This window comes from Corvus cornix, unplaced genomic scaffold, assembly GCF_000738735.6.
Source record: "Corvus cornix cornix isolate S_Up_H32 unplaced genomic scaffold, ASM73873v5 scaffold16, whole genome shotgun sequence".
Taxonomy (NCBI): domain Eukaryota; kingdom Metazoa; phylum Chordata; class Aves; order Passeriformes; family Corvidae; genus Corvus; species Corvus cornix.
The window spans coordinates 46866-72500 of record NW_024108684.1 but is presented as its reverse complement, the minus strand read 5'-3'; the positions used below and the strand labels follow the sequence as shown (position 1 = coordinate 72500).

Sequence of the window (25635 nt, the reverse complement as noted above, 5' to 3'; positions counted from 1 at the left end):
TCCAGGGAAAAAGAAACAAGAAATGAGGACAAATGGGTGATTTTGCTGAGAACCTGAGGGAACACAAGATTCAGCACCAAAACCCACGCAAAGCGCGAGAACCATGAGGGGTATTTTGGGAACATCTTGTCCATGGAGAGGCCTAAGCACGGGAGCACCAGAGGGACAAACCTGGGTCTCACTCAGGTCCAGCAGGACAAGCATCACTCAAAAAAACCCCAAAAAAGCACCTCTTAACTTTTTTCACAGTCTTCCAGAGGAGCCGTGGGTGGAGAACCAGATAGGGAGAGCAACCAAAACCCCACAGAGACTCTTCCACACCGGACAGGTCAGACCAGGTGGACAGTGGTCACCTGGGACAGCTTGGACAACTCTCATGACATCCCAAAAACGGCTTTTGGGGTTCAATTATTACCCCAGGTGGGAGAAGGAACCAGGAAATTCTGACTGGATTTCTCCTCTGTGGACAAACAGAGGAGCTCTGCCTTGGATGGATGTCCAGAGATTCCTGCTCAACCCCACCTTTCCCACAGGTCATTCACCCCATAAATATTCCATTTCCCAGCTACTGGCACTTCCAAAGGGGTGGAGGAGCCACTCCAAAGCTTCCCACAGATCCTTGAACCCCCATCCAGGGTCGGACCCAGAGCCACAAATGACATCTGGAGGGTTCCTTCTCACTGACTGGCTGAACTTCTCACCCCTTCCAGGGATGGGTTCAAGTCAGTGGCCACAGCCTTTGAGTTGGTGGCCACAATCTTTGAGTTGGTGACCACAGCCTTCAAGCTGCTGACCACAACCTTCCTTTAAGCTGGCAACCACAATTTCTGGGGACCACTGGCCTACTTCCACCTGCTCTGAAGACCCTCCTCGTGATGCTTTCCTGACCACCTGGTTGCCCGTCCCCCAGCCCACATCCCACCAAACCAGGCTGATTTGAGTCTTTTGAGCTCGTCCAGGGGCCAGGCCCTTCCCCAGCACTCCCTGAGGTGCCTCAGGGGCACAGTTTGATGTAGGTGACAGTGGAACAGACCGAAAAGAGGGGGAACACCTTCTCCTGGAAGGCGACGTTGAAGGTGAAGATGTGCTGCATGTTCTCGGCGTCATAGAAGGAAACCTCCTCCCCCTCGTAGTCCAGGTACACCCGGACCCGGCTGAGCTTGTGGCTGAGGCACAGAGGGGGTGCGCTGGGGCGAGGTGACGGCCCAGTAGCGGCCCCCGTTCTGCTGCACGGCCCAGATCCCCTCCTCGGGGGAGAACTGCGTCAGCCCCTTCCGACGGATGGACTCCTTGGCCACGCCGAAGGCCCAGCCATCCGAAGGCCCCACCTCCACCTCCCAGTAGTGCCGCCCTGATGTGAAGCCTGTGGTGGCCAAGACCCGCGAGTTGGTGTCGAAGCGCTTGGGGTTGTCGGGCAGCTCCTGCTTCCTGCAGCCCATCCGGACACTCTTGAGGTCAGCAGAGAGGATCAGCAGGTGGTTGGCCGAGTCAGGGTCCAGGGTCAGGTCCTCTGTTGGGGACAGCAGTGACAGTGGTCAGAACTCAGCGAGGGTTTGAGCAATGAAAAGCCCAACTCAGGGTGGGGGTTTCCAGTTTCTGGACCAGCCCAGACCTCAATAATCCCATCCCAACCCCCATAACCCCATCCCAACCTCAACGACCCCTTCCCAACGTCAACATACATCCCCCGAACGTCAGTAATCACTTTCCAGCCCCACTAACCCCATCCCAACCCCAATAACCCCATCCCACACAGACACCCCACACTGACACCCCCATGGACACCCCAATTCCCTCGAGGGGGGTTTTGATCTCATGCTGCTTCTGGTGAGAAATGGAGTGACAACAACACGAGGCCACCAGGAGCAAAGAACACCACAAAAGCACGTGCAGATAATTTGTGGATATCAACAGCAAAGATGGGCCTTAGGTCAAGAATATTTTTTCCACATAAATTGATAATTTATCTTGGTTTCTGGCTCATCCACACATGGCTGGGCTCCGCACCTCCCTGGCATCACAAATCACAGTTTTTATCCCCAAACCACCCCAAAGGCATCCAGATCCTTGTGGGAAGCCATGACCTAAGGGCATCTTTCCACCTGGAGTAGCCCAAACCAAACATGCAGGTGCAGCTTGGTCCCAACAGCTTTTTTTTCCCCTTTCCAAACTCAGGCTCAGAGGAAGCAACAAGTGACCTCAAATTGTGGTTGTAGTCAGCAAAGTCGCCATGAATCCATGAGACACTTTGGGCGGAGTCTAAAATGGAGCCTCAGGAGCTGAAACACGGCAGGTGCCGCACCATAAAGGCCTTTGTGCTCTCCAAAATTCACAGATTTGGGTCAGGAAATGGCATAAAAATTTCCCGCAAGAGCCATAGTGGGAATTAAAAGCCTCATGGTGCTTCATAAAGGTGGGGAAAGTCATAAGAAGGACAGAGAAAGCTGAGATCATTTTTCCTTCAAAACTTAAGTTTTGAACCAGGTTCCTCCCCAAAAGTGGGAAAGTGGCCAAAAAACGGCATCTCCTGCATCAGAGACTGCAAATCCCACCAGCAAAATCGTGGAGAAACGGGTTGGAACGAGCCGATTTCATCAATGCCGATTTTTTTTATCTACAGGGTGTTTTCCTTTCTTGGGCATCTCCAGCTCCTGGAACCGTCAGGATTTGGGTCTGAGGTTCAACCACAACGTCGTGGGACAACACGCAGCGAGTGACGCCTCTGCACATGCACCCACCCCCGGGCATGCAGCGAGGGGCCTTTGGCTTCTCAGTGGTGGTCACCAGGTTCCTCCTCGTGTTTTCTGCCAACTTTTGGCATTTCCAGAGGTGCCTGGGGGTGCTGTTTGTGAGCAGAATCCTTGGAAAGGGTCCAACCCGTGGGTTGTCCTTCTTCGAGACCCCCGTGCTGGAGACCACAGCTTTAAAAGCAAAAAATGAGCTTTTTCTTCTGAAAACTCTGCTCTGGGCACTTTGACACTGAGGGGGTCGGGGTGGGGCAGGTTTTAATCTCAGGGTGAGGTCAGAGGGATGGGGTTGATCCCAGAATTCCTGCAGAGCCCCTTCCCAGGGGCTCATCTGCTGGGGTCCCTCCCCCCTGCCATGTGGTCCTGGGAGAGGGGCCCTGGGGGAGGAGACACGGGGTTGGTTTCCCTGCCCCTGGTCAGCCTCGTTCCCCATTAATTGTTTTGTGTTCCCCTGTGCGGGCAAGGACCCTCGGACCCGTGATTGCCACAGTTCCTCAGGAGAGCCCGGGCCATGCAGCTGGAGAAATAAACATCTCCGAAACATCTAGCAAGAATCGGTCCTTATATTTCTTTTCCAGGGGCCTCGTTGTCTGATACGCGTCGCAACATCCCCATTGCAACACTCATCCAGAGTGGAAATTGTTGTGGGCTGCGTTTGCCCCTCAAATTCATGACCTCTGCTGTGAAAAGGAGTTAAATTCTTAATTAACTTAGGAAACTAATTAAATTCTGCTAGGATTTAATTTAAATTCTTAAATAACTTAAGGAATTCACCAAATTCTGCTGGAATTTAACCCCTCTGACTTCACGCTGGAGTGGATGCTGGAGCTCACACCCTCTATCCCAATTCCATATTGGAAACAGGAGCCCAGCAGAGCAAATTTGGCAGACTAAGAGCCAGTCGTGGCTCAGAATGACTTTTTGTCTCAAATTATGGGTTTTTTAGGTGCAAACAGGCAGAGAGGACCTCGCTGAGCTGTCAGATCCCCAGCGTCAGTTAGAAAAATCGGCTTTGGGCTCTGGAGCTGAGCAGGCTGGATCTGGAAATCATCGAGAGAGAAGAAATTAAGGAAAAAAAAAAAGAAATCTAGAGTGTCTTTTCCTTTCTTTTTTTTTTTTTTTTTCTTCTTCCTTTTTCTTCCTTTTTGTCCCCCTCTGTTTGGCTTTGCAAAATACAACCACAATTTCGAGTCTTTGCTGTGGGCGCTATGTCTGAAACACCATCTTTTTTACCTTTTTCACCTCTTCCCAGCTCATCCTGCAGGTGTTCTGAAAAGGAGGACAGACAGAGATGTGAATGGTGACACCCAGAGAGACAGAAGGAATGGCCCAAGTCTCCTTTAGGGGACTGTGGCACCAAAGCATCAGTGAGAGCTGAGGATGGAGCAGCACAACAGGGGAGAATCCCTGTTAAATATATTCAATTTTCATCAAAGCCCCCCTTCTGGGCATGAAGAAAACACAGGATTTACTTAAACCATATTTATCATGCCCTGCCACATCTCGGCCTCAGAAATTTCAAGGCTTGGGCACACCCTTTAAGCCAATTCTTGCCCCAGGGTGTCATTTCCATTTAGAAATTATTTGGGTTTTTTCTCTTCTAGAGCTGCTGGTTTTGGTGCATTTTGACTTTCCAGCTCTCTCGGCACCATCTCGTGGTTTCCTGCTTTGCTGCAAACCCAGGGCTTGGCAATCTCAGCAGGAAAGTCCTTGAAATTAAAGGTTTTATTGCACCAAAATTGATGTTCATGCTCACATTTTCCCCTCTTTAAAACAGCCCCACATTTCCTTCCTCAACGACCCAGCTGGAGCAAGTCTCCTCCTGCTCATGCCCATCTCCAGAATGAGAAAAAGGATCTCCAGAATCCCTTTCCAACGTGATTTCTGCTCCTATTTCAGGGCCCAGGAGCCCTCGAGCAGCACCCCAGGCACTCCCACCCCTCCCTCCCGGTGCCAGGAAAGGCCAAGGATTATTTTTAAACCTTTTCCACCTACCTCGGAATTTCTTCAAGACCTTCTCAAGGACGACAGTCTTGAGGGAGAAGTTGCAGACATGCATCTTCATGTCGGTGCAGACGGGAATGGGCTTGTGACACTTCACGTCATCGCTCCTGCCAAGGGAAAAAGGGAAAAACAACGAGGAAATTGTTGATATTCTCCCATTTCCGTCTCCATTTGCCACCAGTGCTCCTGCCCCATCCCCCCCAGAGGATCCCACTGGGATTTCACCCTCCTTGGGGTGACAAAATCAGGACTTGGGTGTGGATTTTGAGGCTCGTCTGGGGTGATGGGGGAATTTTTTTTTGTAAACCTCCCCCTCCAGCTGGTCCTGCTGCAGATCCAATGTCGTTTTGGTGGTGCCTGAACTGCTGTGATGGGGGAATTGTGTGTGAGCAAATAAGGGGATTTCGGATTTCTGGTCTCACTTGACCCTTGAAGAAGGCCACTGGTAGGAAAAAGACACTGTGAAAATCAGATTTCCAAGAAGCTGGAACACACCCAGTGCTTGCAGAGAGTAGGAGGAGAATTCCATCCTCCCCTGTGCCTCCCTCTGGCACCTGGACTGTGGACATTGACCTCCAGACAGGGATGGGGAGGGGTGGAAGCCTGGAGGCAGCAGGGAGAGCAGAATTCCATACCTGCTTATGATGCCCATCACATCCTGGAAAGGAAAAAGAGAGACTGAGTGAAATCCCTGTGCTCTGGCTCCCCAGAGCGATTCCTGCTCATCAAACCCAGCCGGGATGTCCATCCCTGATGGATGCAGCCGGCAGGTGTGGATTCATGCCTCAAGTGTTGGATTCCAGCTCTGGGAGGTGACATTCCCACCAAATCCCATCCCACTCCCTGCAGCACCTCCAGGCCTGGCTGCTCCCGGGGAACCTTCCCCATGGCTCATCCACAAATCCCCAACCTTGTGGCCATGGAATGTGCTGTGTTTTAGGCTGGAAGGCACTGTCAGAGGCCTCTCATCCTCCCACTGCTCCGAGCAGGTCCTCCAGGTGAGTTGGGAGGATCTTCAGGTCACCTAAAAATCTCTCCATTTCCTCTCCCAGTATCTGGCTGCTGTTGCGAGCCCACATGTGGGCACCTGGCAGCCTCGGGGATGTTTTTGGGGTCTTCCTGCCGGTCTCCCACTTCTGGGAAGGTCCTGTCAACCTGTTCCATGTGAAGCATTGAGGGACAGGAGGTACCTGCAGATATCCTGCTGCCCAAGAGCCACCTGCCATAAATGGGACAGCTTTGCACCTCGATGTCCCCATGATTTCTGGACTCCCACAGTCTAATCATCCCCAAGAAAAGCCTGGGATGCCTCATCCCACCCTGGGATGGACAAGGAAGTGATTTTCCCTCAGGCAGAGTGGGTTGTGGAGGTAATTTAAGATTCAAATGCACTCAATAAAGTTGCAAAACCACAAGCAAACACCAAATGGAGGCACTATTTGCCCATTCTGGTGCCCTTAAAACACATTCCAGAGCCCACACAAAGCCAGAGTCACCTCCCAGGGGCTGAAAAAGGACCCTGGAGCCAGCTCAGAGTTCCCAACCTGCTTTTTAATAGAATATTATTGTTCTGGGGCATTTCTCGTGGGTAGCAGTGCCGTCTGCACAGAGACCACGTGGGGTGAACTTCCACCCACAGCCAAGTCCTGAAACGGTCTGCAAATATTGACAGCACCCAGAACGCAGCCTGGGAGGGGATTTAACCCTGTGCAGGTCTGCGGGAGCCACCAGCACGATCTGCTCAATTCAGTACAAATGAGCTCCATTCAAAGGTCACCCGTGGCCCTGCAGCCATTCAGGGTGGGGAGAAGAGCTGCAGGATTTCAGGATTTCAGGCACCCTGGGGTTGTTTTCCCAGCCTGGAAAGGAGAGTTTGGTCTAACTCAGCTCTGAACACCATGAAACCTAGGGCTTGGGGGTGCTAGAAAAGTCCAGACAAGTTCATGGAGGAAAAAAATCATTAAAGTTGAAGAGGACACTCTGTTCCAGGGTGTTCCTCAGCCAGAGAGAGCTCGGGGCACTCAGACATCTCCTTGCACTATCCACTCATTAAGGACAGAATAAAAAAGGACTTTTACCCCCAAAACACCTCTACAGGATCCATAAACACATTGAAAAAGGAGGAATAAGGCCATGACTAAGACCTGATATCTCACCTTGAGGAACTCAAGCATGGGCTGCTGGATTTTCTCCTCCAGCTCGGTGATGAGCTTGTTGAGGAGTGTGATCTCCTTGGAGAGGTCAGTGATGTTCTCGTTCTGCCTCTTGGAGATGTTCTTCTCCATCTTCTCCAGCTGCCCCAGCAGGATGTGCTCCTGGTCGTGCAGGAACTGCCGCAGCCGCTCAAACTCCGAGAGCAGCTTCTGCCGCTCGCTCTCGATGGTTTTCTGGGAATGAAACACAGCAAAAAGGGGTTTTCAGGAGAGAGGCCTGGTGGTGAATTTAGAGCCCCGGCCTGGTGAGACTGGGGGCCTTCATTTAGGGAGGGATGAGGAGACACAGGGGGTAGCATTCCTGGACAAAAGCCTTGGAAGAGGTGGGGGTGGGAGAGCCAAATCCCCGCCCGTTAGGATCTCTTGTTCCTCAGCTCTGCCACCATGCCGGTTCCTGTTGGGTTTGCCATCACAAACACCCCGAATCCCCTCTGGGACAGAGCCCTGGGCAAACGAGAACATTTAGCTCCAGGAAATGCTCCCTTTGGCATTGGGAGGTATTTCGGTTGCTTCACTCCACACTGTCCCTCAGCACAGGTCCAGCAGGTCCACCCAGGCCCCAAAGGAGGGCCCTTCACGCTCTGCCTTTGGCGTCACACCTGACCCCGGGGCTTGGGACAGGCTGGGCTGTGTCCAACCCCGCCAGCCACCAAAACAACAGGAAATTGCTGTGGTGTTAAAAAACCACAGGGATGGGAGAGCAGCAAGATGGGCCAGGGCAGCTCGGTGGCTTTTGCCCCAAGTAAGGGGACATGAGCCCCTCAAAGCCCTTGTCTTGGAGGGAGGTGGTCTGGGAGAGGAATTATTTTCAGTGGGATGGGGTTTTTTCCCTTCTGCTGCCACAGGCATGATGTGCTGAGGAAGAGGAAGGGTGGAGGAGATCCCCGAAGCCAGCCCCGCTCTCAGATGCTCCAGCACCATCCCCGAGGTCTGCTGAGGCTGTGGCTATTGGTGGTGGGGCCAGGAGGAACGAGAAAACCACCCCTTTCCCTTTTTCAGACACTGGGGCGAGCAGTGGGTCCTCATCCCCTCCAGGCTTCCCCACCACCCCGTCCTGGGACACACCAGCAGCTCCTGGGTTTTCTTATCGTCGTTCACTTTGAACTCCAGCAGCTCCTGCCGCTCCTTCCTCAGGAAATCCAAGCGCCCCTGGATTTTCTCCTGGGAACAAAAGAAGAGGATGTGGCCGGTGTTGCTTTCTCTGCTTCGCTGCGTCCCTCTGTCCGCAGGGTTTGCTCTTTGCCAGGTGGGATGGGAAAGGAGGAAAACACGGGATGCGCTCGCCGGGAAATCCCTCTGGCTCAGCTCCGCCCACGCCGGCGGCCTCAAGGACCACCAGAACCCCTCCCCAAAAAAAGGAACGGAGGATGCGGGGGACGGGACGTGCCCTGTTCCCCACAGGCTCCTGGCACAGGCAAAGCTCAGCCCGGCTTTAATCAACTTCGCTCATCTCTGGAAGCACTCCCAGCCCCCAACAGCCGCGGATGTTTGGCTCCGTCAGCCGTTCCCCCTCCCGACGAGGTGAATCCATCCCAGAAACAAGGGGAACGCAGGAGAGGGGCGCGCACGTCCAGAGCTTCTCGGGAGGCTGGGAAGCACTGCCAGCTCTTCGGGAGGGCGTTTGAGCGCCAGGGAAAGCCGGGTGACACCGCGGGGACAAACGCAGCTCCCCGGGAGTCTCCCGCGGGACGCACGCACGGACAGACGGACGGACAGACCTTGTACTCCTCGGAAGCCTCGTCCACGGGCACCACGGCGTGGGGCCGGTGCTCCCGGGACCTGTCGCACACCACGCAGATGGTCCTGCGGTCGTCCTTGCAGTAGAGCTTCAGGGCTTCGCGGTGCTTGGGGCAGAGCCCGTCCTCGGCGCCCTTGGCCCCGCGCAGCGTGAACTGGCTGATGATCTCGGACATGTTCGCCAGCTGCCGGTTGGGACGGAAGTTTTTCTGCTGGAAAACCTCCCGGCACTGCGGGCACGGGAAGTCCATCTCCAGCTCCTTCCAGCTCTTGACGATGCACGCCCGGCAAAAGTTGTGCCCGCACTCGATGGACACGGGATCCTTGAAGAACTCCAGGCACACGGAGCAAGTGGCTTCGTCCTGGAGGTTTCCGGGCAGGAACACGGCTGCCATGGCCTCTCTCCTGCGGGTGAGGAATGGTTTCAGCGGGGCTGGAACAGGAATGCCTGGCACCCGGCCCCGCGGGGGCGGTGCTCTTCCAGGAAAGCTGCCGCTGCCCGGGGTCACTCCTGCAGTGTCCGGTTTCTCCAGCCCAGGGACGGGGACCTCGGCACTGGGGGACACGCAAGAAAGCAGGAACGCTGCCCTCTGCTCCCCACAAATTCTGGTTTTCCTGGCTTTTTTTTTTTTTCTCCTCCTTTCAGCAGGGAGGTGGGAAGAGGAAAATGTTTTGGGATACCCTCCCGTTTGAGGTGTCACCGTCTCTGTATGGCGCTGATTTATGGCTGAGCTGGTGCTAAATCTGAGCCCTGGGGCTTGTGTGGAGCAGCTGCTCCAGGCTCAGATCCAGGGAACCTCTCTAAAGTCCTGTTTCGGCCCTGAAACTTCAGTTGGGGACTCAGATAACCTGATTGGGCTCCAGAGCTCATCAGGGGCCATAAAAAGCAACAGGAGAAAGGGAATACAAGAGGATGCAAAGTCCTTATCAAGATCTGTGGGTGAGTTTCCCGAATCCATGAAGATCAAGCTCGGGATTGGTGTCCTGCACCTCAAAATAAAATAGTCTTGGTCTTCCAGAAATACTTTGTGCAGGTTTGGAGGTCGTGCATTAAATGGGAACGATAATTAAAATAAATATAATTTCTCCTGGACTGGGGTTGTCCATAACGCGGTGGTTTCCACCTGAGACTTCACCAAATTCTTGTCATGGCAAACAGGGACAGGAGGGAGTGACAGTCACCCGGTTACTGAGGGGGATCGTGTTACCATGGACTGGGAAATGTGGGATCCTCTGGAGAGCGATTTGTCTTCTCCTAATGAGGACCTGAAATCAGATTGAGTGATCCATAAATTCTGATTTGAAAGCCAGCCCCTGCTGATCCAACACCTCCAAGTCAGGATCTTGGGACACATCTGGAGCTATGGGGGGACAAATCCCGACCCCAGAGGTTCTGCTGGAGGAGTTAGTGAGGGAAAACAGTCCTGGAACTGTCCTGCAGAGCATTACCACCTCTGTGCATGTTTATCTGTCCCTTCGCATATATTCACTTATATTTATATGTATTTTTATATATGTATATATATCACTCCCTATGGAAATGGAATTCCTTCTCTCCCACCTTCCGTTTCTTTTGATCTGTAAATAAACACAAAGTGTGTGTTTTTCCTATTCCACGCATTTTCCCTCACGTTTCTGCAGTGAAAGGATGAGGTGGTGCCTGTGAACGGGAGGTAAATCCACACCCCAACCCAGGGATGCACAACCAGCCAAGGAAAAGAGCGAGACCCCGCGAGAGAAGCCGCGGGCAGCCTGGTAGGAAAAACAAGGAGAACGAGGTGGGTGCAGGGAAGAAAGAGACAGGGGGACAAGCGCATCCCGACCCCTCCCCGTGTCCCGGGCTGCCCCCGTGTACCTCGGAGTGGAGGCGTCGGAAAGGGGCGTCCTCCCAAACCGCCCGAATCTCCCGGGATTTTGCGTGGGGACGGGTCTAGAGGGGGCCAGCTGGGCGGCGAGCCGGGACGCCGCGGGGTCCCAGCGGGACGGGGTCCGCGGCAGCCGCTCTGCCGAGCTCCGGCGAAGGAAACCGGCCGCGGCCGCGGCTGCCTCGGACATCGTGGCACCGCTCGAGCTCGGGCTCCTTGCCGGCCCTCGGCTGCCCCATTTGTCCCCTCTGTCACCACCACCCCCTTCCCGTCTCACTTACCATTCTTTCCCCTCCCCCATTGCTTCTATCCTGGGCACCCACCGAGGTCTTTCCCTCCTCCTCCTCCTCCTTCTCCTCCTCCTCCTTCCTGGCCTCTCCAGCTCTGCTCCTCTCCTCCGTGCCAAAGCTGTTTTCCCTGCCCAGCGCCAGGATCGCGTTTCCAGCACCTCCCTCCACCTGTCCCCAAGCCCTGACCTTCTCCCCGGGGTCTCGGCAGCCCTTTAACCCTCTCCAGGAACCTCATCCCTCCTTCCAGAGGCTCAGTGGAGCTGGAGAAGGAGCGAAGCTTTTCATCCCTCTTCCCAAACGGTCAAAAAATGGTTAATCTCGCTGCTCATATTTGGGAGGAAAAGGGCAGGAACATCTCCTGTGGGGCATCTCCCACCTGCCACAGGTGTGTTGGTCAGGTAAGAAGAGGTTGGGACACCCAAACCAACAGGAAGAGGGAGAAAATAAAAAGAAAGGCAGTCCCTGTCAGATAAATATCTATTGCCTATAAATCTATAGATCAATGAATATCTACTGGATACACACATCCTTTACTGCCCCTGACTTCCAGCGGCTCCCTGATGCTCCTCTCCCAAAATTCCCAGCCAGGAACTTCCCAGCCCTGCCCTGGAGGAAAAAAAATCAGGATGAGACCAGGAGGAAGCTCCTTGGCTTGCCCTTGGGGTTTGGATGTCAGGATCGTGTTCGGGGCCACCAGCTGCTCCCAGACCACCAGGAATGCTGAGTCTGGAGAGCTGAAAAGAGGAGCGGCTGCCTGAGGCAGAGAAACAAGGACACGAGCCAGATCCAGCTGCCAGTGCCGAGCCTGAAGGTTTATTTTAGAGCTGAGACTAAATCAAGGTGCACAGCGGGAGCCTCGCGGGGCCCACCGTCCCTAATTGCGAGTGCTGAGCATTCAGGATTCATTCGAGGAGCGCCGGAGCGCATCGGGATCCCAGTCCTGGCCCCACGGCGGGTCAGTCCGTGGGCTCCTCGCCCCACTCCTCATTGCAGAGGTCGGTCTCGCAGCAGGAGTAGCGGGAGGTCAGGCGGGACTCGGCGTCAGACGCCCGCTCCCGGCCGCAGTTCAGGGTGGAGGTGCAGCCTTGCTGGTAATAAAGGGTCACCTTCCCTGCAGGGGAGAGGAGAACGCCACAAACCCCATAAAAATCAGACTTTGGGCTTTGAGGAGAAACCAAGCTCTGAAATATACTCCCCAAATGAAGTCACAGCTTGGTTTAATTAAGAGAAAAAGAAAATCAGGGTATGTGCCCACAGAGACGACCCCTGCCCCCTGGCTTCTTTGGAAGGGATTCTCCCCTTGGCCTAAAAAGGAGTTTTTGAAACTTTTTTAGGACAACCTCCATGGAGAGGATGAACTTGACCCCTCCCATCTGCCCTTTCCCAGCAGCTTGGTCACCACATCCTCACCCATCCACAGGAGAAATTTGGTTTTCCAGGGACGGGGAGAATCTCCCTGAAGGAAAGGAAGGGATAGGGAAAGCCAAGGAAAGGATAGGGAAATCCAAGGAAACCCCCAGCTAATGCACCCAGGGTGCTTTTGATGAGGGCACACTTCTCCCGGCGCTCGCAGGTCGTCACGTTGGCGCCCCGGAAGCACCCAACCAAGGGGATCTTGTACTTGCAGACATGGCATCGAAGGGCCTCAGCTGCAGCAGAGGAGAAAAAATGGGATAAACTTTGGGAAGAACTGGGGAAAATCCTGCCTCGAACGCTGGGATGACACTGGGGATGGCTGGAGAGGTGCTGCCGTTATTAAACCCAATTTATTCCCCGCTCACCGACTCCGACGCACAGGACAAGGCTCAGCCCCAGCAGGAGCAGCTTCATCGTGGGGCAGGGGCAGGTCCTGACTTCCATCCGCTTCCCAGCACAGCCCGGAGTTCCCTGGAATGAGAATGGCTCAGGAATTCATTGCTGGGATGAGTTCTCTTGGTGCTCAGCCCTGGGATGGGGTGGGGGAAAAAAATCAACCAGGCAAAAACCCTCCAGCTGCTTTTGTTTTGTGCCTTTTGGGCAAAATGAGCCGAGAAAAGCTTGGTTTGCGTTATGAGATAATCCTTAAAAACTGAAATATGGGAAATTTTGGAGACTTTAGTGGCTGTGGTTCCGGGGCAGGAGTGTCCCACGGGAATAAAATAATTTAATGAGGAAAAAAGGCATTTTATTGCCAAAGGTGCTGAGACACAGTGCCGGCAATTGAACCGAAACCAGGTGGATTTGGGTAAATGAAAGGAAAAACCAGATCAGATCTCAGTGAATAAAGGGATAAAAGAGCTCTACCGCCCAACGTGGGGCTCGAACCCACGACCCTGAGATTAAGAGTCTCATGCTCTACCGACTGAGCTAGCCGGGCACCCAAGAAACACCCTTTTCCACTATTTCTTCACTGAAGATAAATTTGATGTGGATTTAGTAAAATGTTTAACTACCTAGAGATTAAACTGGTTTATATTTTATAAAACACAAAAATAAGACTAAGAGATATAAATATAAAAGCATAGAATACAAACCTATGTGGAAATGCTAAATATATATATACGTTATCATATAGGATATATTTATGTGCTATACATGTATTTTATCTATTAGTTTATATATTGTACTCTATAAAGCATTAATATGTCTTCTATACATATTAATATACATAAATGATATACTATATATTAAATTTTATTTATATCTTTATGTATTGTTATTTATAATTCATATTAAAATATATTTGTATATCTATATATTTTAAATAAAAGTATAATAAAACACTTATACAACAATTTTTATATATTAAAAATAAGGTTGGCCATAAAAACGGGCATAAAAACCCCTGTTCCCCGGGAGGTTTGAAGAGATGTTGGGATGATGCCGACGGACACGCGCAAGGACAACCCCGAGAATCCCCTAAAAGCCCCGGAGCGGGTCCCTTACCCGGCTGTCCGCTCCCTCCGCGCTCCCGGCGCCCGCGGCCGCGCGGTCCCTTTATCCCCGCGCTGCCCTCGGGGCCTGAACGACCTCGGATCCCTCGGGAGACGCCGTCCCCTGGGAACAATGCTGGAGAACGCACCTGGACAAACACCCGGGACACGCGGGCACGGCGGCGCGGGGCCATTCCCGGCTCCTGGAGTCCCTTCGTGCCCCGCATCCCAAACTGGAACCGTCCCAAAGAACGCACAAACCGCACGGGTTTGGGAAACGGGGATGGAACCCAGGCCCGGAGCGCCGAGGGATCCCCTGCCCGGCGGGTTTCTCTGCGTGGTCACGGCCTTAATTAATGACAGGGGTAATAGGATGTGATTCATTCCCCTCCTCCCTGCTCCAGGTTATTTCCAAGGCCTTTAGTGCCAACCCCATGCCGGTGTTTGAGCAGCTGCCCGGGCGGTACCGGGGCCTTCCCGAGCGTGAAATTCCTGGTGTCAGTCCAAGCCCTCCTTTTTGGGGCTCAAATCCTCATTTCTAAGTTCCAAACCCCCCTTTTCGGGCACAACCCCCATTTTTACGGCAAAATCCCTCGGTTGTAGGGCACAGCCCCTGATTTTTAAGGGCACAAAGTCAATTTTTAGGGCACAACCCCCCCTTTTTAGGGCACAAACCCTCATTTCCAAGTTTTCGGGTTTACCTCAGTTTGATTGGTGGTATTTTTGTCAGTTGCTTTGTGGAGGCTTTTAAACTACTAATAAGGGTTAATTATTAAAAAGATAGAATAATAATGATTATGAAAGTAAAAAGAAATAATAATTTGAAAAGGAATAGTGTTTGAGGGAAAAAGAATTTCAAAATGGAATAATGATTTCTGAAAGGAACAATCATTCTCACAGAATAAAAATAGTAAAACCCGACATAATAATTCTAGAAGGAATGATGATGATGGTGGTGGTGGTGATGATGAAAAAAATAAAGGGATAATAATTTTTAAAGTAATAGGAATTTTTAAAAGGAATGATAATTTCAAGAAGGAATGACGATTTTAAAAGAATAAAAATAGTAAAAACCGGAATAATTGATTAAAAAGGAATAATTATATAATTAATAATAACAATAGTAAAAATAATTAAAAAACAAATAATGAAATAAGAATAAAAATTGAAACAATAGAAATAGTTAAGGAAAGGAATAATAGTTTAAAAATTAAATAAAGGGTAAAACCCATCAGATTTGGGTACATAAAGGGGGGAAAAAGAAAACCCGAACGCCCAACGTGGGGCTCGAACCCACGACCCTGAGATTAAGAGTCTCATGCTCTACCGACTGAGCTAGCCGGGCTCGTTGGAACAAAACAGCAACAGCTGACACAAACTACGATGCAGACCGGGAAATGCGGGATTTTCCGGGGAATCCGGGCAAAGGACACCGCCCCTCGGGCTGCTGCTTCCACTGAAGTTAAAAACCTTTCAACCCTTAAAAAAAAAAAAGAAAAGAAAAAATTGGAAAAACCAAAGCGTTGGTCCCTTTTAAAAACTTTTTTTTCCCTTTCTAAAATTATTATTATTAATTATTATTATTCCTTTTCCAATTATTATTCCCCTTTTTAAAAATTATTCATCCCTTTTATTCAAATTATTATTACCTTTTCCAAATTACTGTTCACTTCTACAAATTATTGTTGCCTTTTTCAATTTTTTTCATATATTGCTCAATAAAAGACGGAGCTGGGGCAGGTGGAAGGGGACGCCCCGCGGGAAAGGAGAGGCACAAAAAGAAGAGAAGAGGTGTATTTCGGAGGTTAGGACATGTAAAATTCTGGAAAGATTTTTTTAAAAAAAAGGAATTTGGGACAAAAGAACTCTCTTCCCTGACCGGGAATCGAACCCGGGCCGCGGCGGTGAGAGCGCCGAATCCTAACCACTAGACCACCAGGGAGCTGCCGGCTTGTTTCTTTGTCCCAGAATAGACCGTGGCCAAAATTTTTTGGGTTGAATTCGGTGTAGACTGGGTTTCTGTGTGTTTTCTCCCCGGTTTTCCTTACCCTCCAAACAGTAAAATCCTTCTGATTTAACCCATCCCAGCCCACCCTTGGCTCACCTCCCACCTGGCTCCTCCTCAGTGGCTTCTCAGTCACCGGGAATGCAGAAATTGCCTCCAAAAAAGCCCTTTTCACCCCCTCCTGGACACCCTGTCCCAAACTCCACCAGAACTGGGCAGTTTCCCCAATTTCCCGGAGGTTGAATTCATCTCCGTGCATTCCACACAGAGGGAAAACACCCCAGAATACAGCGGCTCCCCCGTTTCGTGGGGGTGAAAAAGCAGATTGTGAACATTCCAGCAGCTCCACAAATCCAGGAGGAACTGCGGGTGACGCTGCTGGGAAGGGATCAGCCCAGTCCTGTGTTTCACGAGGAGTTTGGATCATTTTACTGATGTTCCCCGATTCTTCCCTCAAATCCGAGCATACTGCACTATGGATAACGCGGTATCAGGGTGGATCTGCCAGAGGAATGGGAATAACAGCAGAGAAGGGTGAGGGGGATGAAATCCAGCAGGAAAAGCGCTGCCATTCCGCCTGCCCGGCCCTCCTAACGTCCGAATTTCTGGAATAATGGCAAATATGGAGCCAAGATCTCCGACAAAACACGGCCAGGAAGGAGGATGTTGAACGTGGAATTTTGGCTGCTATTCCAGGTCACGTCCCAAGAACAAACAACTCCATCCAGGAGCAGAAACGCGTGACTGCAACGCCTCCCCTCTCCTCCTCCACACAATCTCTGTTGGTTCGTTTTGGGTTTTTTTTGGAGCTTGTCCTGGGGATGAACGAACCCAAAATTGTTTGGGGGGAAGGGAGGCTAGTCGTTGCTTGGTTTTTCAGCACATCGGAATCACGCCTGCAGGTGCCACACCGAGGAATGGCTGGATTTGAGCATTCTAAAGGTTTTTTCCACCCTTTCCTCTCCATCTTGGCCGGGGATGCAGAAAGAGGGAGCTTGATGGAGCAGCGGGATAGAAACGCGAATTATCCGTCTCTGATAATTTGGGGGGCTTTTTAAAATAATTTCCCCTCTGGGAAGCAAACGCAAGAAATTATTGATGTAAAGGAAGCCAGGGACAAAGCTGCCACGCCACCACACGCCGGCAACACAGAATCCCCCAAAATAACTCCGAAATTAAACCCCAGCTAGCTCGCGGGTGGAAAACGGAGTTCACTCCCCAAAACAGGTTGTTTCTGCCTGGTTTCGAACCAGGGACCTTTCGCGTGTTAGGCGAACGTGATAACCACTACACTACAGAAACCTGGGAGCGACACTTCCAGGGAGTCAATTTTGTGGGATTTCACAAAACAAAGGTTATTGCACTTTATTTTCCCTTTTTCTGGCGGCGTCGTACACATCCCTTGGCTCTTTTTTTCCTCCCTCGCTTGGGCCTCCCTGCCGAGGCTGCACACGACCAAGAGCCCCCAAAACACCCCAGCTTTGATCACAGAAGGAATTCCCCGATTAAAACTATTTCAGACACCCCAAAATCCAGGAGTCTCCGCTCATCCTTCGGGGTCAGCGCTGGTTCTCCAGTTGGCCAAACCTGAGCTAAAGCACGTGGAATTGCCATAGTGCCCCACAAAACGACCCAACACCTGGTAAGAGCTGGGGAAATACGGAGAAAAGAACCCGCAAAAAGCTGCTGTTTCTGCCCGGTTTCGAACCGGGGACCTTTCGCGTGTGAGGCGAACGTGATAACCACTACACTACAGAAACGGCGTTAATGTACGCGCTTCCACCTTTTCTGGAATATCAGAAACCCAAATTCCCTTTGCGGCTGCTCCTGAATATTCCTAAATCCTATGAGAAAAGCTACCCTCGTCCTTTTACAAACAATCCCCTTATTGGTTTTAGCTCATTACTTTATCGCTCTTAATTCATTCCCTTGTGGTTTTTAATCCGTTCCCTTATCCCTTTTCATTCCAGCCGCGTTTGGGAGGTTGTGCTGAAAAACGTAAATAAAGGAAAAAATCAGGCAAATGCTTAAAACCCTCCCAAAATACCCTCAAACTCGGTGGGTTTTGTCTGATTCCGAACCAAGGAGCTTTCGCGTGAAATCACGGACAGGCGACATTGAGGTCAGCGGACAGGGGAGACATTGGGGGACCCCGAGGTTAAAAATCGTTACTTTTGAAGAATTCACACCCTTTTAGAATTTCTTTTCCCTGACCGGGAATCGAGACCGGACTATGGGGGTGAAAGCACCCGATCCTCACCACTAGACCACCAGGGAGGACAAGCTCAAGGGTAAATCCCATTTTTAAAATTAGTTTCGCTATTTTCATTCAACTTTTTTTTATAATTTTTATTGCTTTCCTGTTTTTGATTGATTCATTTACTACCTTGAACTATTTGGGGGATTTTAAAATCACTTTTGAATTCGCCGTGATTTTTCCTATTTTTGATTCCTTCCGCGCCCCGAGTGAAGCAGTGTCATGAGGCTGATGGAAAGAGGCAGACTCGGGGCGGTTTGCTGGAAAAAATCCCTGGGAATGGTAAAAAGAGGCCCTAGGGCAGTTCCCTGGTGGTCTAGTGGTTAGGATTCGGCGCTTTCACCGCCGCGGCCCGGGTTCGATTCCCGGTCAGGGAAGCAGCGGCTACCGTTTTTGTAAAATCTTCGATTTCAGGCGGTTTTGTGCCTTTAGAAAGGAAGTCGCGACTCCGAATCCTTGGAAAACTAAAGCACGTGAGGTGTTCCTGTGGCAATCATATTCCCACAGTTTCCTGGGAGTGAGTTTTTGGAGTTGTTTTGTTTTCCCCGGCTCCCCACGATTTTGGGGGAGACACTTACACTTGTAGGGGTTTCTGCCCAAAAAAATTGTCCGCAGGGAAAATATTGATGGATAAACTAAAATAAACCGGTTCTGGGTTATTAACACGGATTTTTACCAGCGCCATAATTCAGGGATTTGTAGGAATATTGAGCCAAAAAATGCAGGGGAATGAGTAGCAATTAAATAATTTGCTTCTAGAAATAAACTTCTTTTTTGTTTTTTCTTTTGCCAGAATCGCCAAGATGGAATTTGAAGGAATGTTGAGAGACGAAAGTTAAAAGATTGATTTACGCACCTGTTTCTGCCCGGTTTCGAACCGGGGACCTTTCGCGTGTGAGGCGAACGTGATAACCACTACACTACAGAAACGCGGCACGTCTGACTTTTTGCCCCTTCTCCCCTCAAAACCGAAGACCAAAAAATCCGCTTTTCCCACAGAATACCGCGAAATTTCAGGCAATTCCGCCTCTCCACCCCCGCGGCGATTTATCCGAGCCGGGAAGTGTTTAACGACGGCTTCTGATCGCGGAGGCCGAATTGGTGGGAAAGCCAAAATTGCCTCGAGGCGGAGGTTTTCTCCCAGCCTTTTGCACCCCAAAAATATCTGTCTGGTGAGGAGTTTCCCCGGAAAATGAGGTGGAATGACCATATTAAATATAGGATAAGTAAAAAGTGCAAAGCAGCGCCCGGCTAGCTCAGTCGGTAGAGCATGAGACTCTTAATCTCAGGGTCGTGGGTTCGAGCCCCACGTTGGGCGTGGGTCCTTTTTTCCTACATCTACTCAAATATGTCTTTTGCTCTTTGTTTATTGTAGTTTTTAAATTATTACTAATTTCTAAATTATTTTTATTTTTAAATTATTATTGTTCTATTATTATTAATAATATTTTTGTTGTTGTTGTTGTTATTGTTACTATTATGCCGGGTTCTACTATTTTTATTCTGTGCGAATGATTGTTGCCCTCAGAGATCATTATTCCATTTTGAAATCCTTTTTCTCTCAGCTACTGCTCCTTTTCAAATTATTATTTCTTTTTAGTTTTAATTACAAATATTACCCTATTTTTTAATAATTATTTTTTATTTTTGACTACTTTGCTAGTAGTCAAAAAGCCCCCACAAAGCAATAGACAAAAAAAACCAGTAAAACAAAACTCCCCCCGTCCAAAGAGAGCCCAACAAATCCTGATTTTTAAAACCCCGAATTGCTCCATTTAGGGCTCAGTTGTCACCGTCAGGATGGCCGAGTGGTCTAAGGCGCCAGACTCAAGGTCTCACCTTCCTTCGGGAATTCTGGTCTCCAGATGGAGGCGTGGGTTCAAATCCCACTCCTGACAGAGTTTATTCTTGGAGAAATTCCTAAAATAATACCCTTTTTTTTTTTCTGCTGTGCTTTCCCTTTTTCAAATTGCTGATCATTTTTTCAATTTTTTTCCGGCTTTCCAAGTTATTACTCTTTTTAAAAATCTTGTTCCTTTTTGAAATTATAACTCACTGTAAATAATCATAATGTATAATAAACAGTTAACTGCTCAATAATCGTCATTATTTAATTTCAGTATTCAACTGCAATTATTTCCGCACAGCTGGTAAAGGCCTTTCATATAAACGTAATCGAAAAAAATACAATTAGCGTTACTGCTTATTTATTTATTTATTTATTTATTGCTCAATAACAGAAGGAGCTGGGGTAGGTGGTAGCTGACGCCCCGCGGGAAGGGAGAGGCACAAAAAGAGGAGACAGGGGGTGTTTTGGGAGTTAGGAGATGTTTAAATACGGAAAAGATTTCCCAAAACACACCCCGCAAAAAAGTGGATTTGGGGAGGAAAAGGAGAAAAGCAGTGTTCCCTGACCGGGAATCGAACCCGGGCCGCGGCGGTGAGAGCGCCGAATCCTAACCACTAGACCACCAGGGAGACGCTCCGTGGGCCTCTCTGAGTGATTCTATTTTGGACGGATGACCTCGGTGGCACCCGGGACTTCATCGTGGCCTCGATGGATCCCAGGACTGGATTCCGATGCACCCCAGAATGTGATCCCGACCCAGACAGATCCCAGCGCATGATCCCAGTCCACTCCAGGCCGTTATACCAATGGACCCCAGGATTTGACCCTAAAAGTCCCCAGGGGATGATCCCCATGAACCCCAGGATCTGACCCCGATGGACCCCAGGCATCCAAACTCCTGGAAAAGCCTCTGGTGGACCCAGGTCCTGGGAGATGATCCTGCTGGACCCCAGGAGATGATGCTGGCAGACCCCAGATGTCCAGGCATCCAGATGTCCAGGTCCCAGGAAATGCCTCAGGTGGCCCCAGCCACCAGCAGATTGTTCTGATCATCCCAATTATTCCCACTCTTTGCCCTATTTCCATTTATTTTACATCCTTTTCCCCTCTCATCCTCTCCCTCATCACCACCCTGGCACAGAAAGTCTCTCCCAGCTCTCAGATCAGCATTTCTCTACACCAACCATGGCTTCTCGTCGGCAGAAATGATGGAGAAAGGGGAATTTTCCATCCTGAAACCCCCCAGGTGAGCGACCCACCACGGGGGAGGGTCAGGGTGACAGAGTGAACTGGCACCCCCTGCCCAGGCAGAGCAGAGGCAGGACCTGCTCCCCACCGAAGGATGTCGGAGGGTACGTGAACATCGGGATCGCCCTCTGCGAATCGAAGAATGCCACTCGCCCAGCCTCGTAGTCCAGGTAGACCCCAACCACCTCGGGGGTTTCGGGCAGGGAGATGGGGACGGTGGGAGAGGTGAGAGCCTGGCACTGGCTCCCGCACTGCCCCACGGCCCAGATCCCCACCTCGGGCTTGACGCTGATCCGACCCTTCCTGCGCACAGATTCCTTGGCCACGCCGACAGCCCAGGCAGCCCCGTTGCCCACCTGCACCTCCCAGTAGTGCCGGCCAGAGCCGAATCCCTCCCGGCCCAGGACGCAGCGCGAGGAGTCGAAGCGTTTGGGGTGGTCGGGGACGGCCCTCCGGGTGTCCTCCCACCGGACACACTTCCCATCCTCAGACAGGGCAAGCCGGGGATGGGCCGTGTCCGGATCCAGCGTCAGGCTCACTGCAGAGGGAGAGGATGGCTGTCACACATGGGTGTCACCCCCCGAGAGCTTTGGGGTTGGGTTTGTCCCGTCTCCCCCCATCTGGGGTGCTGCGGATGGTTTGATGCCCCTGTGCAGGACTGGGAGAGTGGAAAAGCCAACAAAGGGAATTTGGCTTGGAGCAAAAATGAGGCTCTGGAGTGTGGGGGGTTTTGCTGGTCATTGGGGGGTGTCCCATGGCTTTCCTTTCTTAAGCTGCCATGTGGAAATATTTGGGATTTTCACTTTTGAGGGGTGATTTCCGAACGTGACGCTGATGCAGTGCTGCTTCTGACCCCCATCCCTGGTCCCTCCATACCTTGGAACTTCTTCAGCATTTCTTTGAGTGTGACATTTCTCTGGGGCAGCCCCGTGAGTTCCTCTGCCAGCTCTGGTGATGTCTCCACTGTCTCCAGGGCACTCTGCTTCTCCAGCCTGGAAAGAAGGAGAAGATTTTCTCCACAGAAATATGGAATGGTGGGACTGGAGAGACAGCTGGGCTCTGGGAAGACTTGAAAGGTCCCTTCCTTCCCAAACCATCCCAAGTTTCCACAGTTTTATAATTCCATTCCTCTTGGGTTTAGGCATCTACAGGAGGTTTTTGGGATCTGCTCCTCATCAAGGAGCTCCTGGAAAACATTTGCTGACCCAACCACTGCTGACGAGTCCCTGGGTGGTGAAGATTTTCCACCAGTGGAAATCAGGGAATAAAAATGCCTTTCCATGTCCACTTTCCTCCTTCCAATAACCCACCTCCCAGTCCGAAGGGGACTTGAGCAGGTCTGTTAAAGGGTGGAAGATTGATTCCCTTAGAATTTGACACTTTTAGCTGTTGGCTCCCTATTTTTGACAGGCTGAAAAGGAAAAGCTCATCCCTCCAGGAACAGGGAGGTTTTCATGGATCACAGAGCAGTTGCAGCAGAGCTGGAGGTACCTTCAGCCCCCAGTACCTGACTCTGGTCTCCAGCATCCTAACTGGACTTTTGTGGTGTCCTAGTTGTGTCCTGCATGTCCCTGTCACACAGGTCACAGATTGTTGGGGTTTTGGAGTCCCCCAGCCATGGGGACAAACGACAAGCACGTGGCAGGAATGCAGGAGAGGAGCCACAAACCTGCTCAGGATGTCTCTGCTGTCCTGCAGGAGAGAGAGAGAGAGAGAGACAGATCAGAGGGATTGTGGGGTCAGAGCGGAGCCAGCCTGGGGCGAATAACCAGGGAGGGCTCTGGGGTCATCCTGGGACGCTGCTCAGCCTAAATGAGGGATTCTGGATCTGCGGGAATTCAGGTGAGGTCATGGCAACCTTAATGAGCAGTTCGGTTATCAGCATCATCCCCCCTCCCAGGATGGGCGTGACCGCTGCTAATGAACATCTCTGCTTATTTGAATATATGACTATTTGAATGTTTGGGTGTTTAAATGCTTGGATATTTGAATATTTAGACGTTTGAATGTTTGAATGTTTTGATATTTTAATATTTAATTATCGAACCAGGGGTGAAACGAAGCCCAGAGGTGGGCTCAGATGGTGACTTTGGTGGCAACCCCCAGACCAGGGGAGCACTGGTGGTTTCCCACTGTGGACAAGGGAACTCAGACCAGTGCTGGGAGTGTTCAACTGGACAAGTGAACCCCAGTGACCAGCAAGTTGAGATCCACAACATTCCAGTGGACAGTTGGGATGACTTTGTGGGGATTGAAGAGAATAATTTAGGAAAAAAGAGATGGGTTTTAAAAGGAGTTTTTATATCTCCAGGTTGGATGGCGATTGGAGAAAGGTGGCCCAGTGGTCTAGGTGGCCTGTGAGGCCCCTTCCTACTCAAACCATGATCCTGGGATTCTGTTTAGGATTAATTTGGCTGGTGGCCTGGTGGCACCACAGGTGGCCAAGGGTTTTCAGAGGGCTCTGAGGTCTCACCTGCAGGAGTTCCCAGGGTGGCTGCCGGCACTTGTCCTCCAGCTCCTGGATCTGCTGGCCCATGGAGGAGACTTGCTCTGAGAGCCTGCTGATGTTCTCCTCCTGCCTCTGCACGATCTCCCGGTCCAGCTTTGCCAGCCGGCCCAGGAGAAGCTGCTCCTGCTCCTCCAGGAGCTGGTGCAGCTCCTTGACCTGGGACCGGACCCTCTGCCGCTCCGCATCCACCCGCTCCTGCAACAGGAATGGACATGCAGGGCTGGGGCAGGGATAGGGGAGAGAAATGCCAGCAGAGTGGATTGAAGGGGGGATTTATCACCGCCAGAAATTCCAGGGTTCTTGCAAAGCCTGGGGAGAATCAAGAGGGGTGTTTTTTGTTTTTTGGTTTGTTTTTTTTTTTTTTTTTGCCATTTCTAGGTGAGGGCTGCTGGCAAAGCATTTTCCCATGGTCCGTAAACTTTGTACCCAAACGCTTCAGACCTTTGGACAAGGGAAGATGCAAAATAAACCCATAAACAGATTAGTCAGCGATAGAGATCAGGGAAAGGGACAACAAGGCAAGAAAGATGCGATTGGGTGATTCCCGTTTTCTGTCTGTTAATAGGGGGAGCCCGGGAACGTGCGAGCACATGGAGGGAGGCAGAGATCCACAATAACCTGGCAAAATCCGGGTTTAGGCTGGATACTGGGGAGAAATTCTTCCCCGTGAGGGCGGTGACAGGCACAGGTAGCCCAGGTGTGCCTCCACATCCATCACCACGGCCAGAGGGACAAGGGAAGGGTCACTCACGAGCAAGTGCAGGCTTTTCCCTTCCTCAGCCGCTTTCAGCCCCAGCATCTTTTCTCTCCTGTCCTTCAGGATCTGCGCGTGAGCCTGGAATTTCTCCTGATCGGAGGGGAAACACCGAATCGGTGCCTTTGCCTCCATCCGGCGATGCCGTGAGCGAGGGGCGGTGGAGGGGGGAGGGAGGGGGGAGTGACTGTCACCCAACGTGAGGCAGAGAACAGGCGGAAGGCGCAGAAATCCAGACCTTTGCAAGGAAAACAACGCTCACCTGGCCTCCCCCTCCTCCTCCCTCCCTCCTTTTCCTCCTCTCTAATCCCCAGGGACACCCGGACACCTCCCACCTTGTGCTCCTCCGCCGCTTCCTCGATGGGGACGGCGGCGTGGAGCCGGTGGTCCTGGGACTCGCGGCACACGCGGCACACGGGGGTCTGGTCCTGCTCGCAGAAGAGCTTCAGAGCCTCGCCGTGCCTCTGGCAGAGCCGCTCGCCTCTCCCGGATCCCCCCCTAAGGCTGAGGCGCTGCGCGATCCGGATAATCTTGGCCAGCTCCCGGTTGGGTCTCAGGCTCCGCTCCGGGGCCGTCTCCCGGCAGCGCGGGCACGGGAAGCTCTCCCGGGAGCTCTCCCAGCAGCGCTCGATGCACGAGCGGCAGAAGTTGTGGCCGCAGTGGATGGACACGGGGTCCTGGAAGAGGCCGAGGCACAGCGGGCAGGAGGCTTCGGCGCGGAGGCTCCCGGCGGGGCCGTGCTCGGCCATGGCCGCGGGGACGGGGCGGTTTCGCTTTCCCCCGAGGCCGGGCTGGCCCCGCGGCTGCTCCGCTTCCTGCAGGTGCCTCGGCCCCAGGGAGGTGAAAGCGAGAGCCGAACAGCTTGGCTGCTGAGATGAGCCGGGTTTGGCGCCGGGTGTGGCACTGGGTTGTTCGGCACCGCGTTTAATACCGGGTCTGGCACCGGGTTGTTTGACACCGGCTTTGACCCCCGACTGCAGCAGCAGCGGAGCCGGAGAGGGACAGAGAATCCCCCTCCCCGCCAGGCCCGCAGCGGGTTGGAAGAAGATTAAATGGAAATTAAACTTCCTTCATCACTTACCGGCTTGGCTGGGATCCAACTGCAGCTTCTGTTTCACCCCCTTCTCCCCCAAAAAACACCCGGGGAAAGTGAGAGGCTGCCCCAAACCTCCCCTTGGGGTCTGAACGAGGTATCAGCCTGGTTTCACTGCTTTCAATTATTTTTTTTTATTTATTCATCGATAA

General features: G+C 51.6%; 3 protein-coding genes and 10 non-coding genes across 13 annotated transcripts; 3 read left to right on the top strand and 10 right to left on the bottom strand.

Annotated features, from left to right (window-relative positions):
• Nucleotides 1-107: 107 nt before the first annotated feature.
• LOC120412147 (E3 ubiquitin-protein ligase TRIM7-like) lies at nucleotides 108-10965 on the bottom strand. Its single transcript, XM_039572493.1, is given in 9 exon segments — nucleotides 108-1180; nucleotides 1182-1510; nucleotides 3981-4016; nucleotides 4743-4858; nucleotides 5387-5409; nucleotides 6908-7138; nucleotides 8030-8125; nucleotides 8683-9106; nucleotides 10848-10965. Coding segments are annotated over 9 exon segments (1461 nt in total). The 5' UTR covers nucleotides 10868-10965; the 3' UTR covers nucleotides 108-994.
• A 770-nt stretch (nucleotides 10966-11735) lies between these two features.
• On the bottom strand, nucleotides 11736-12839 carry LOC120412152 (ly-6/neurotoxin-like protein 1). Its single transcript, XM_039572503.1, has 3 exons — nucleotides 12638-12839; nucleotides 12386-12505; nucleotides 11736-11967 (listed from the first exon to the last, which is right to left on the bottom strand). The coding sequence occupies exons 1-3, from the start codon at nucleotides 12714-12716 to the stop codon at nucleotides 11813-11815; spliced, it is 354 nt and encodes a 117-aa protein (XP_039428437.1). The 5' UTR covers nucleotides 12717-12839; the 3' UTR covers nucleotides 11736-11812.
• Nucleotides 12840-13139: 300 nt separating this feature from the next.
• TRNAK-CUU lies at nucleotides 13140-13212 on the bottom strand. Its single transcript has one exon. It is a non-coding gene; the product is annotated as a tRNA-Lys (tRNA).
• A 1828-nt stretch (nucleotides 13213-15040) lies between these two features.
• Nucleotides 15041-15113, bottom strand: TRNAK-CUU. Its single transcript has one exon. It is a non-coding gene; the product is annotated as a tRNA-Lys (tRNA).
• A 525-nt stretch (nucleotides 15114-15638) lies between these two features.
• On the bottom strand, nucleotides 15639-15710 carry TRNAE-CUC. Its single transcript has one exon. It is a non-coding gene; the product is annotated as a tRNA-Glu (tRNA).
• Nucleotides 15711-17002: 1292 nt separating this feature from the next.
• Nucleotides 17003-17075, bottom strand: TRNAV-AAC. The gene has a single exon. It is a non-coding gene; the product is annotated as a tRNA-Val (tRNA).
• A 385-nt stretch (nucleotides 17076-17460) lies between these two features.
• On the bottom strand, nucleotides 17461-17533 carry TRNAV-CAC. Its single transcript has one exon. It is a non-coding gene; the product is annotated as a tRNA-Val (tRNA).
• Nucleotides 17534-18335: 802 nt separating this feature from the next.
• TRNAE-UUC lies at nucleotides 18336-18407 on the top strand. Its single transcript has one exon. It is a non-coding gene; the product is annotated as a tRNA-Glu (tRNA).
• A 480-nt stretch (nucleotides 18408-18887) lies between these two features.
• TRNAV-CAC lies at nucleotides 18888-18960 on the bottom strand. Its single transcript has one exon. It is a non-coding gene; the product is annotated as a tRNA-Val (tRNA).
• Nucleotides 18961-19275: 315 nt separating this feature from the next.
• On the top strand, nucleotides 19276-19348 carry TRNAK-CUU. Its single transcript has one exon. It is a non-coding gene; the product is annotated as a tRNA-Lys (tRNA).
• Nucleotides 19349-19824: 476 nt separating this feature from the next.
• Nucleotides 19825-19928, top strand: TRNAL-CAA. The gene is made up of 2 exons: nucleotides 19825-19862; nucleotides 19883-19928. It is a non-coding gene; the product is annotated as a tRNA-Leu (tRNA).
• Nucleotides 19929-20436: 508 nt separating this feature from the next.
• TRNAE-CUC lies at nucleotides 20437-20508 on the bottom strand. The gene has a single exon. It is a non-coding gene; the product is annotated as a tRNA-Glu (tRNA).
• A 546-nt stretch (nucleotides 20509-21054) lies between these two features.
• Nucleotides 21055-25140, bottom strand: LOC120412148 (E3 ubiquitin-protein ligase TRIM39-like). The gene is made up of 6 exons (XM_039572494.1): nucleotides 24726-25140; nucleotides 24388-24483; nucleotides 23601-23831; nucleotides 22797-22819; nucleotides 22004-22119; nucleotides 21055-21665 (listed from the first exon to the last, which is right to left on the bottom strand). Exons 1-6 carry the CDS (start codon nucleotides 25137-25139, stop codon nucleotides 21151-21153), a joined length of 1395 nt encoding a protein of 464 aa, XP_039428428.1. The 5' UTR covers nucleotide 25140; the 3' UTR covers nucleotides 21055-21150.
• Nucleotides 25141-25635: the final 495 nt, after the last annotated feature.